The sequence below is a fragment of the Mirounga angustirostris genome, unplaced genomic scaffold, assembly GCF_029215605.1.
Source record: "Mirounga angustirostris isolate CCGP_5_RB_7025 unplaced genomic scaffold, mMirAng1.0.hap1 SCAF_5, whole genome shotgun sequence".
In the NCBI taxonomy this organism is placed as follows: domain Eukaryota; kingdom Metazoa; phylum Chordata; class Mammalia; order Carnivora; family Phocidae; genus Mirounga; species Mirounga angustirostris.
Window position 1 is genome coordinate 142927847 of NW_026991713.1, and position 12279 is coordinate 142940125.

Here is a 12279-nt window from a genome sequence, read left to right on the forward strand (position 1 = left end):
CCCAAGCCCCCAACTCTGAGACCAGGCCACTCAGGAAAGGCTGCTTGGGAGCCCTCTGCGAGGATGAGGAAGTGACAAGCATGGACAGGTCCCTGCCTGGGACCTTGACTCTGAACAAAACCACCTTCAGGGCTGGAGAGGGATGCGGCTGAAACCAAAGGGACAGGACTTCCCTGATCCCAAAGTAAGCCCTACTGATGGGCTTGGCAAAGTCTTCCCAGCCAGGAAAACACCCCAGAGGGAACCTGAGCCTGGGCCTGTCTCTGTTGCACAAGAATGAGAACCCAAGCTGTCATCCGGGGAACTCACTGCAAGCCTCTGAGCCAGCTCCCGCTAAGTCACTGATCCTGACGGAGTCCAAACACAGAGCTTTCCCGTCGCAGGCCCAGGGAACAGTTGCTGAATGGACACCTTAGATGGTGGAGCTTGGGGTCGGACTTAGCCCTGGCTGGAGAGGGCCAGCCCACCAGGGGCCAACATTCACTGAACCAAAAGACCGGTTCACTGACTTGGTCTCTGGGCTCTGCCTGGTTTTCCTCCAGCACCAGAGACCAGATTCTGGTCTTGGTCCTGCTGTTCCATACCAGGCAACTTGGGGCAAACAGCCTTCTCTTCCACCTCATAGTCTGGTTCCTTCCCCCCACCCCACCCCGTGGCCCTCCGGGCCCTCCACAGCAATCCCAGGGAAGCCAGAGAACCCTCCCCCCTACTTGAGCTCCCTCACTGGCACCGCAGCTCCTGAGTTTACCTCGAAGGTGCAGTGTCCCTCTGAGGTCTCCACGATGCCATGGCATGTGTCCCCTAAGACCTGCCCCACCCTCCCCACACGTCTGACACCTTGGTCACTTCCTCTCCACCTTGTGTCCATCAGTCCTTCTCTCTCCTAGGACCCTCACCACTGGCCCATAAACACACTTAGTCTTTCTAGTGTTGAAAAGGAAATTTGCTACCTTTGCAAACCCCCTACCCATGTACTCCTCCATGTCCTCTATCCCTCCTGAGCCCACTGCCCCAAATGTGTCACCTCTGCACCCTCCCTAGATGCACATAAGGCCTTCATGCTCTGCCAGCGACCTCAGTGATATCAAAGCCGACGCCTCATCTTCTTCGGCATCTCTGTGGCATTCCATCCCTTCAACCATCCTTCCAGAATGCACCCTTCCCTTGCCCTCCAGGTCACGGTCTCTTCCAGGGTCCCTTTCCCTCTTCCTGAAATCCACTCATCTTCCTCGTCCCATTACTTGAATCTGGCGCTGCCCAGTGACCATCCCTCAATCTCTTCTCTCTCTGCAACAACTTCCTTCATGACCTCACAGCCTCATCTTCACCCGACTGGATCTCATCTCTGGATCTCCAGACCTGACTTTCAATCCTCCAATATCCAGTATCTCCATCCAAATGTCCCTGTAGCACCCCAAATTCATAACAACCCAAACTGAACTTTTAAAATCTATTCTTTTATGTTCCTGGTTTTGTTTTTTTTTTCTTTCTTGGGGGCAAGATCAGGTCTCCAGCAACCTACACTAGACCCGTGAGGGCTCCCTTTGGCCGGAGACCAGTAGACTCCATCCCAGCTATCTGCTGGGTCTGTCCCTCCTCTCTGCCCCCCACTCTCACATGGAGTTCACACCTTCTAACCTGCATTTCTGACAGGGTCCTCCAATCAGCCTCCCTCATCCTCCCCCTCCCCACAAACACCTGCTGGAGGGATGCTTCCCAAGCCCTCAGTGGTTGCCCGCCACCCACAGCACAAAGCCATCTCAGCAGCCAAGTACGCGAGGCCCTTCACGGTTGGCCCAAACCAGCCTTCCAAGTAGCTTCCCCACAATCCCCACTTCACTCTGCCTGCCCTTCTTCCTGCTCAGTTCTTGCCAGAGCCCTAACCTTTCTTGATGGCATGAGTTCACTCATCCTGTCCCTTGTGTGGAATTCTCTTCCTTCCATTGTTCCATGGCTGAATGCTACCTTCTTCAAGGCCCATCTCAAATATCCCCTCATTTGTAAAACATTTCCTGATCCACTCAGTTAAAAATAATCTCCCCAGGTGCTTCCACCCCACCTCACTCCACCTGTACCTCCCTCATGATGCTCACGCGTGTCCTGCTTGTGTGCGTGCAGGTACAAGATGGGAGACGCCCTATCTCCCAAACTGGAGGTAAGCATGCCAAGGACACAATGCCTGTCTGGATCCCCCCAGTACCACGCCTAAACAATAGGAGGTATGCCATAAATCTGGAATGATTAATACATGGTGAGATGTGGTGAGGTGTTTGAATGAAAGGCTTTGCACTCAAGCAATATATAAATGTAAGGGGTTGTGCAGGGAGTGGGTCTGGATTTGGATTTGGAGCTGTCCAGGAGAGAGCTTAGCCCAGCATCCCACAGCAGCAGACCCCACACCTGCCCACCATACCGCCACACCCTCATTCCAGGCCAGGAGGTACAGCACCCAGACCCTGCCCTTGGCCCTGGGACCCTACCAAAGAGGAAGAGTCATCTTCCTCCTGTGTCCATAGTGATTAGGCTCCTTCTCAGCCCACCACACCTAAATGAGCACCAAATGGCCAGGGGGATGCAGCTGGCCTCATCTGACCTCCTTCTGCGGGAGCAAGGAGACCTGAATTCCAGCTCTGGCCCTGCCTTGAACTAGCTGTGTGACTTTCACTGTCACACCCAGATGTGGGACAAAACCAGCATTTCCCAAACTCTGGTTCCACAGACCACCAAGCAAGGTGTGCACATCCACTGGCAAATCCCAGTGAATGCTTTGTAGACTCGTTGTGGGAAGTGGCAGACGAGATGCTCCCTATGGGCTCCTCCAGCTGCACTGAGCCAGGAGTCAGGGAAATCACTGGAGACACAGTTTGCAGGGGGGCTGCCAAGGCTTCTGCTTTCTCCCCAAGACCTCTGAGGTCATGACCTTCTCTCAGTAGCCCTCCCCATGGTGGGTCATGGCAGGAGGGCTGTCCTGTTGAGGGAACATGAATACACAATCTTTCTGGAGATAACCAGCCTGGAGCGGGTGAGGAGGGGCCACAAAGGGGTTCCGGACAGACCCTCATCTCTCATGGAGGGGCAGGTCAGCCCCAGCGTGCACCAACTTCTCCCCATTGGGATGGCAGGGTGGAGGCCAGAGCAGGCTGCAAGTCTGCAAACCAGGGCTGGGCTGGAGAAGGATGAACAGACTCAGAATCTCCATCTGCCCCACTCTTTGCATCAAGCAGGCAACAGGAAGCAAAGATGTCCCGAATCCAGCCTAACAAACACCACTGGCTTGAACCCAATTGCTTCCTCAGCACTGGCCACTCCCCACACCACCCCACCCTCGGAGGAGTCAAAGGATCAGAGGCATCCGGAGGAAAGCTCCCCACAGGCAGCCTCTCCAAAGGCAGAGGGAGTTAGGTGGCCATCAGAGAGAGAGAGGCTGAGGGGAGGACAGGAACTCTGAGGTGGGGGGAGACGGCCCTGGGCTACACATGCCTGTCCATAATTCACTGCCCAACCTTGTGTGCATCTCTCATGCCTCTGGCTTTTGCTCTTACCTCAACAATGAGGGGACACAGTAAAGCAACTCAAGGCTGCTTTCCCCTGTCCTTGAGCAGGCCTGTCACCAGGCCAAGTCCCCAAGACAAAGAGGAGGACCCCAGTGGTCACAAATGCCTGGGGGCCACGGATGGTGGGGTGGAGACTCGGGGGGTGCCTGGTGATCGGGCCCTGGCAGCTCCAGCTGTTCCTAGCATCAGGAGAGGCCCTTGGTCCCTTGCTTGGGAACAAGAAGAGACTGCCATGGTCCAGGAGACCACAGAAGCAACATGGGGACCAAAGAAGGAAGGGCAGCTTCACCCCCCAGGAAGCAGGAAGTAGGTTAGAGAAAGCCCACCTGCGATGCAGTGAGGGGCAAGCATCCAGGGGTAGGGTGGGAAGTTCAGGAGCAAAGCTGCTGCCCTTGGGCAAGATGACATTTACTTAGTGGCACAATTCTAGGGGGAAATCAACCAGTAGGAAGGACTGTCATTATAGGGGCAGGGAGAAGCCACCCTTAGGCTTGGAACTTCCCAGTGGGTGCAGGAGAGAGCTGTCTTTTAGGGTAACCTAAAGCTGGAAAAGTGATAAAATCCACCCCCGGGGAAGAACCCAGAGCACAAGTGGTGAGCGGGAGTGAGGAGAGAGGGCACCCTGCACGTGGTAAGCAAGGCCTCCCTGGAAGCCAGGCCAGGGGCACACTGCAGAGTCCAGGAAGGAAAGAGCGTGCACAGAGAGGATCTTCACACAAAGTGCCTGCCTGCCTCCTTTCCCCACAGCAAGATCCCCCAATGAGACCCGTGGAACATTCCAGATGTCCAGTTCCCTCGTTGGGAGGAAAGATGAAGGATGTCCCTAAAAGGCTAAAAGTCCCTGGGCCGGCTGTGTGGAAGCAGGGGAGGTGGCAGCTGGGGCTGGGCAGAATAGGGCAAGGGCTGTGAAGGGGAGCTCAGGATCCAATTACACTGCTGTTTCCATACTTAGCCACCTGACAGCCGCTTGGCATCCTCACCGCTCCAGCCACGGCAGCCCTGCAAGGCCCAAATTAACTCAAGGGCAGACAAGGGCAGGACCCAGCGGTACATGCAAGGCCGGAGCCCCCCACCTTGATCCCTAACCCCCCAAGGGAACACCTTCTGCTTCTGCCCACCACCTGCTTGAGTGGCAGGGGCTGGGACCTCAACAAACAGAACCTCAAAGGTTGGAGAGGCTGGGGCTCTGGACCCCATGGTCCCCTGTGCATCTGAAGACTGCCAACTCATGGCAAGACAAAGCAGGAGACCCAGATTCCTGGGGACACCCCAGATCACCCCTGAAGCATCCCCAAGGGGGACCCAGCCCCAGGAGTCTCAGGAAGAGAGAGGTGGCAAACCCTCTGGTGTCCTCTCCATCCCTATAAATAACTCGCATGCTGTAACCTGAGCCTCCACCTCTGCCACACAAAGTGCTGAGATCCCAGAGGAAAATCCATGCACACGGGCCCCCCGCCTCCTTCCAATGAAGCCCCCAGCCTGGCTCAGGGATACTCTGGAGTATCCACTCCTCTCCTGAACTCTGTGCCCAATCCCCAACTCCATCTCCAATCCCATACCAAACTGACCACCTCCTCTATCCCACCGTTCCCCAGACAACCCCAATTCTGTCCACTGCACCCGGTCCTCAAGCATGCAAAGCCAGCCCCCTGCCCAATCTCCACCAAGTAGGAAGGCAACATGACTGAGACTTCAGGGCCCCCCCAGCACCAGGACTGGGTTCTTTTGTCCGTCTAGGAGGGTCCCCTAGTCTTAACTTTCGGGGTCCCCTTCCCCAGCATCTACTGGCCAGACCTGCCCCTTGGCTCCCGGCCCTTGGCTCAGGCCTCACACCTGCCCGCACCTCTCAGTCCACGGCTCCCACTTCCTCTGGCCTCCTGGTGAGCCCCTGACTGCTCTTGGGGTCTCTGGACCCAGTTTTCTCCTGGGCCCCAGGGAGAAGGGGATGGAGACGATGATGAGACCAGCCCGGAGTCAAGGTTTGCCGTCAACTTCAGGAGCCACAGAGGAGGCCTCATCCTCCATCTATCACTCGGGCCTCCCTCCCCCCTCGCCCCCCGCAGTAAACATAAAACCTCTGGGCACGTGGGGGTCACCGTCTGGCCTGGCTGACAGGGGTGAGGGCCATAATACCTGTTTGTCCTGGGGGCAGGAGCGACGCCACAAAGCAGCAGAGCAGGACCAGCGTCCTCATGGTGACTGCCAAGAGAGCCCAGCTGCTCCTCGCCTCTATTTATAGGGCGGGTGGCGGCGCAGGGTGGGGGAGAAGGGTCACACAGTCACTAGGGCAACTGGGTGGACGTGATGAAGAAGCAGCGCAGACCCTGACAGGCTGTGCAGAGGCTCACTCTGCCACGGCCCGGCCAGCTGCCTGGCCCCAGAAGGCACGGCCCTGCCGGATTCTCTACCCCCAGCAGCCCTGGGGTCATGTGACATGGGTCACAGGGCAGAGGTGGTGGAGAAAACGTGGGGCATCCCTTGGGTTAGGTCTAGGGGCTAGGAACCCAAGCCTTCGCAGTATCCGAGCTAACTTGATCTGAAGTCTGCGACAAAGTCACTGACCTTCACATGCCTCGGTTTTGTGAATGAAGGAGCTGAAGAGCAAAGCCAGAGAGATTCTATGTGATAGCCACCTACCGACATCCCGGCCCCTCCCCAAAGGTCAGGAAGGTGAAGACACAATGGCCGGTTAAAAGGAAGCTGCGACATCTGACCTCTGAGGTCGATGGCTAGGAGCTTAACCTTCTCAGGCCTCCGGAAGATACAGAACGCTGACGGGAGCGAGAAAGGGAGAGCTAGGAGTCGTGTCCCATGCTGTGATGTAAGCCAATGGACAGAGATCCATTTCCAGTGACAGGGGTGGGGGGGTTCCAGAACCTTCCATCATGTCTGCAATGTGCTATTTAATGTAATTTTACCAAGGGCATGTGATGGCCCCTAAGAGCCAGTTCTATGAAGCTGAGGGACAGCAGACACTGGCTGGTCTGGCCGGGGGGAGGGTGTCACTCTGAGGGCAGCGGTCGGCCATTGAAGAAAAGAGCTGAAGTCAGTTGGCCATTCTTCTATGGGCTTTACATTAACACAGCTTTACTGAGGTATAATCCACATGCAGCACAGAATGCTATTCACATCTGATACATTTTGACGTACGCGTAGAAGCACAATTAAAATAACAGATTCCTCTCCTAAATTTTCCTCATGTCCCTTCCTAGTCCCTTCTGCCCACCCCCTTCCCCGGCAACCAGCACAGAGCTGCTTTCTGTCACTACACATTATTTTGCATTTCCCAGATTTGGATACAAATGGAATCTCATCGTATGTGTTCTTTTTTTAAATGGCTTCTTTCACTCGGCATAATTATTTTGAGGTCTATTCACGTTGCAGTTATGTATTGATAGCTCAATTCCTTTTTATTCTCAAGAATATTCCACTGTAAGGACTGAGCACAATTTGCCATCCATTCTCCTCTTGAGAGACATCTGGATTATTTCCAAGTTTGTGAACATTTGTACACAATGCAACTTATACACCTTCACTTTCCCTTCTCTTGGGTAAATACCCAGGAGGGGAGGGGCTGGATCGCATGGTGGGGGACTGTTTAATTTTTTTCTAAGATGACTGCGCCATTTTACATTCCCACCACCAGTCCCTCCACATCCTTGCCAATCCTTGGTATAGTCAGTCTTCCAGGTTTTAGTCATTCTTGTAGGTATGTTGTGGTATCTTATTGTAGTTTCAGTCTGCATTTTCCTGCTGACTAGGGATATTAAGCATGTTTCCATGTGTGTATTTGTCATCCACTTCTTTCGTGTGTCTTTGGTGAAGCACTTGTTCAAATCTTTCGCCTATTTTTTATGGGTTGGTTTCTCCTTTTCAGTGTTGATAGTTTTTTTTACATACACTGAATACAAGCCCTTCCTCAGATACATACTTTGTAAATATTCTCACCATCGGTGGCTTGTCCTCATGCACTGAGGTGTCTTTCAAAGAGCAGAAGTTCATAATTTTTATCAAATCCAAAGAGCTCTTCGCCTAACCCAAGATGCCCAAGATGTTTTCCTGTTTTCTCCTAGAAGTGCAATAATTTAGGCTTTACATTTAGATCTATGATCTACTTTGTGTAATTTTTAATATGTTGCAAGGTATAAACCAAAGTTTAGGTTTTCACATGTGGATAGCCAGCTGTGCCAGCATTTGTTGAAGAGACTATTCTTCCTCCACTCAATTGCCTTTGCACCTTTTACTGAAAATCAATTGACCATATGTGTGTAAAGCTACTTCTGAACTGTATTCTTTCTGTTGGTCTATGTGTCCGTCCTTCCACTGTGGTTTCCTAATTAGTCTTGAAATCACATAGTGTGAATCCTCCAACTTTGATCTTCTTTTAAAAGTTGTTTTTTGGGGGGGGGTTGGTGCCTGAATGACTCAGTCGGTTAAGTGTCCAACTCTTAATTTTGGTTAAGGTCATGATCTCAGAGTCATGAGATCAAGCCCCATGTCAGGCTCTGTGCTGGGCATGGAGCCTGCTTAGGATTCTCTCTCTCCTTCTCTCTTCTCCCCTCCCCCACCAAAAAGAGAAAAAAAGTTGTTTTGAAGTTGTCTGGCTGGCTCAGTCAGAAGAGCATGCGATGCTTGATCTCAGGGTCATGAGTTCGAGACCCACATCGGGTATAGAGATTATACATAAATAAACTTAAAAAAATTGTTTGGGCTATTTTAGTTCCTTTACACATCTGTATGAATTTTGGAATCAGCCTATAAATTGCTCTTTAAAGGCCTTCTTGGATTTTAATTGGAATTACAATCAATCTATAGACCAGTCTGAAGAAAGCTGGGGAGTTACCAACTACAATGGTTAATTTAATGTGTTAACTTGGCTAGGTTATGGTGCCCAGTTGTTTGGTAAATATCAGTCTGAATGTTACTGTGCAGTTATTTTTTACATGGGCATCACATTTAATCTGTAGACTCTGAGTCAAGCAGATCACCCTCCATAATGTGGGTGGGCCTCATCCCATCAGTTGAAGGCCTTAAGAGTAAAGGCTATGCTCACTCCCCCAATCCCGGAGGAGGAAGGAACGTTGCCTCTGACTACTTTCTGACTCAAGATTGCAACAATCACTCTTGCCAGAATTTCTGGCTACCAGCTTCCCCTGTGGATTTCTGACTTTCTGGTCCCCACAACCTCTCTCTATAAACAGATATCCTATTGTCTCTGTTTCTCTGGAGAACCTGACTAATACACCAATACTGAGTCTTCCATCCATGTTCATGGCTGGGGGGAAGGGCTCGTCATGAGGGGCTGGAGGCAGCACTTGGTCCTGGGACAGAAAAGGAAGTCAAAGTCAATGACGCGCCCACACCGGGCCAGGTGCTTCACGTGTCAGGAGAGGTGGGCATGCCACCACCATTCACAGTGAGGAGGCCAAGGCTCCGACTGCTGTGGTAACTTGTTCAACACCACCACATAGGAGCGGAGCAATCTGAATTTGAACCCGGATGTACCTGACTCACAAAACCGTGACTGCTCCCATCAATCCAAGTGAACACCGTCAGGGGAAGAGAGGAATTGGCGTGTCAGGGAAAGGGTGTGGAGGGCTGTGTGGAAGAATAGGGAAAGGCGCAGGCTAAAGGGCCAGAGAAAGACACCAGAACCCAAAATAGGCAGAAGGGGAAAGTGTGAACCCAGCACCGTTTAAAGGGCTAACTGCATGTGATTTAAAGATGCCCCATCTGAGGGCGCCTGGGTAGCTCAGTCAGGCATGAGACCCTTGATTTTGGCTCAGCTCCTGATCTCAGGGTCATGGAATTGAGCCCAGTGTGGGGAGTCTGCTTAAGATTCTCCCTCTCTCTTTCCCTCTGCCCCTCGCCCCATAAATAAATCCTTATTATTTTTTTGGAAGATTTTATTGATTTATTTGAGAGAGAGAGAAAGAGAGCACAAGCAGGAGGAGCAGCAGAGGGAGAAGAATCAGGCTCCCCGCCAAGCAGGAAGCCCGACACAGGACTCAATCCCAGGAAATTGGTATCATGACCCAAGCTGAAGGCAGACACTTAACCAACTGAGCCACCCAGGTGCCCCAATAAATAAATCTTTAAAAGAAAAAAAAACAAGATGCCCCCTCTGGGCTCAAACAGGTCCTTGCATGACCATGTTCACAGCGGCACAATAAACAAGAGCTAAAAGGTGGAAACAACCCAGGTGCCCATCAGCAGATGAGCAGAGGAACCAAGTGTGGCCTATCCATACAATGGGATATTATTCAGGCATAAAAAATGGAATTTTAATACATGCTGCAACACGGATGAGCCTTCGAAATGTTAATGCTAAATGAAATAAACCAGTCACAGAAGCACAATGCACTCGTTTGCTGGGGCCACCATGACAAACAACAGACCATGTGTCTTAAACCACAGACATTGATTTCTCACCATTCTGGAAGTCTGAGATCAAGGTATGAGCAGGGCTGGTTTCTTCTGAGGCCTCTCTCCTTGGCTTGTAGATGGCCCCCTTTCCTCACTGTTCCCTCACATGGTCATCTCCTGGTCTGTGTTATCTGTGTCCTAATCTCCTATTCTTGTATGGACACCAATCGTATTAGGTTAATGCCCATCCATATGACCTCATTTTACCTCGGTGACCTCAGTAAAGACCCCATAACCAAGCACAGGCACATTCTGAGATTCTAGAAGTTAGGACTTCAACATGAATTTTGAGAGGACGCAATTGAGCCCATAAGAGACAGATACCTGTCTGTGTGTGGCAGTGACTGCACTTACATGAGGTACCTAGAAAAGTCAGAGACAGAAAGTAGAATGGTGAGTGCCATGGGTGGAGGGAAGGGGGCAGAGGAGTTAGAGTTTCATGGGTAGAGTTTCTATTTAGAATAATGAAAACAGGGGCACCTGGGTGGCTCAGTCGTTAAGCATCTGCCTTCGGCTCAGGTCATGATCCCAGGGTCCTGGGATCGAGCCCCGCATCAGGCTACCTGCTCAGTGGGAAGTCTGCTTCTTCCTCTCCCGCTCCCCCTACTTCTGCTCTCTCTCTCTCTCTCTCTGTCAAATAAATAAATAAAATCTTAAAAAAAGGAATAATGAAACACTCTGGAGAAGGACAGTGGTGATGATCACACAACATTGCAAATGTGCTTCATGCCATTGGATTAAAAATTAAAAATGACTGGGGTGCCTGGGTGGCTCAGTCGTTGGGCATCTGCCTTCGGTTCAGGTCGTGGTCCCAGGGTCCTGGGATCGAGCCCCACATTGGGCTCACAGCTCCACAGGAAGCCTGCTTCTCCCTGTCCCACTCTGCTGCTTGTGTTCCCTCTCTTGCTATATCTCTCTCTGTCAAATAAATTAAAAAAATCTTTTTAAAAAAATTAAAAAATGATTAAAACAGTAAATTTTAACCATAATTTTTTTAAAAAATCAAAGAACAAAAAAGGACATTTTGTTCGGAAAGCAAGAGATTAAAAAGGAAGTTAGACTCAATTGAAAATAAACTCTCAGGTCGTAATTCTTTTTTCAAGATTTATTTATTTGAGAGAGAGAGATAGGGAGCACTGGGGGAGGGGCAGACAGAGCCCAACAGGGAACTCCATCTCAGGACCCTGAGATCAGACCTGAGCCAAAACCAAGAGTCGGACGCTTAACCAACTGAGCCACCCAGGCGCCCTCAGGTCATAATCCTTAGAGAGCCCTCACCTAGCCCTGTTAGAGCTCCAGCCAGGGCAGGAATCCCCTCCACAAAAACTGTGGTATCTGTGCAGCCTTGTCTGAACACCTCCCTTGGCAGGGAACTCACTAGCAGAGAGCGCTAATTCTGCCCTGTCCAATATACCACATGAGGCCCAGAACCAGCCACAGTGCTCCAGGGTCACCTCCCCACCTGCCACCTCACCTTCCCGCTGGATCTCTCAAGGATCCCCTCCCTGATCTCAAACAAGCAACCCCCCCACACACACACTCCGTTAAGCCCCAGGGCCTACCCAACCCCACTGACACTTCCTTCTCCCAATAGTGGAACAGGAGATTTTCATCAATTCTCTCTTCCGGTTTTCCAACCTCCTCTTTATCTCCCGCAGGGCGGGAGGCAATGGGAGCCAGACCAGCTGATCTCTGATACCTGTGCAGCACGTGCAGCCTTCTCTAGTCGCTTTCCTGCTCCCTCTGTAATTGGATCCAGAGGCTGTCCACCAGAACCGGCCGCACCCCGGGGGTGGGGTGGGGAGCCTGTGACTTAGGCTCCCTAATTCAGGAAATTCTGCAGCTGTCACTCCTCGCTCCTTTTCAACACCAGGGGTGGGGTGGGGGGAGAGTGGGTTTGGGGAGGGCATTCCTTTCTACAGCTGCCACATGTAGGCCCTGCAGCCCCCAGTCCTATCCCCTCCTCTCGGTCAGCACGCGCTCCTGTCCATCAACACCAGAAACCTGCAACCTGGCAGGGCCAGAGAAGAGAGGGGACAGGGGGTGGTACTGACTCCACGCCTAGCCCAGGACTTGCAGGGCAACGGAGGGCAAGCAGAACTCGAGAGAATGAAAAAGGCAAATGGCACAGCACAGTGGCACCCAGAAAGGCAGAGAGGCAACTGGATAAAGAAGGGACAGTCGGAAAGGCTCGGGTGGGACAGGATGGAACCAGAGCCAACAAGGTCTGAGGCGAAGGATGCCCGGCCAGCGGGCTCCAAAGGCAGCTGGAGGATTTCCTTGTGCTTTACATTCTTGT

The 12279-nt window shown here is 51.9% G+C and overlaps 1 protein-coding gene across 3 annotated transcripts in view; it reads right to left on the reverse strand.

Moving 5' to 3' along the window:
• The window catches only part of SRL (sarcalumenin), a 38227-nt gene extending 32283 nt beyond the window's left edge, over window positions 1-5944 (reverse strand). The window contains exon 1 of one of the 3 annotated variants that reach the window (XM_064592462.1): window positions 5688-5944. In XM_064592462.1, coding sequence (XP_064448532.1) covers window positions 5688-5748 — 61 coding nt within the window. In that variant the 5' untranslated portion in view covers window positions 5749-5944. The remainder of the gene's footprint in view (window positions 1-5687) is intronic. The other 2 variants (XM_064592463.1, XM_064592464.1) reach the window with 2 other exon arrangements.
• Between the last annotated feature and the right edge of the window lie 6335 nt (window positions 5945-12279).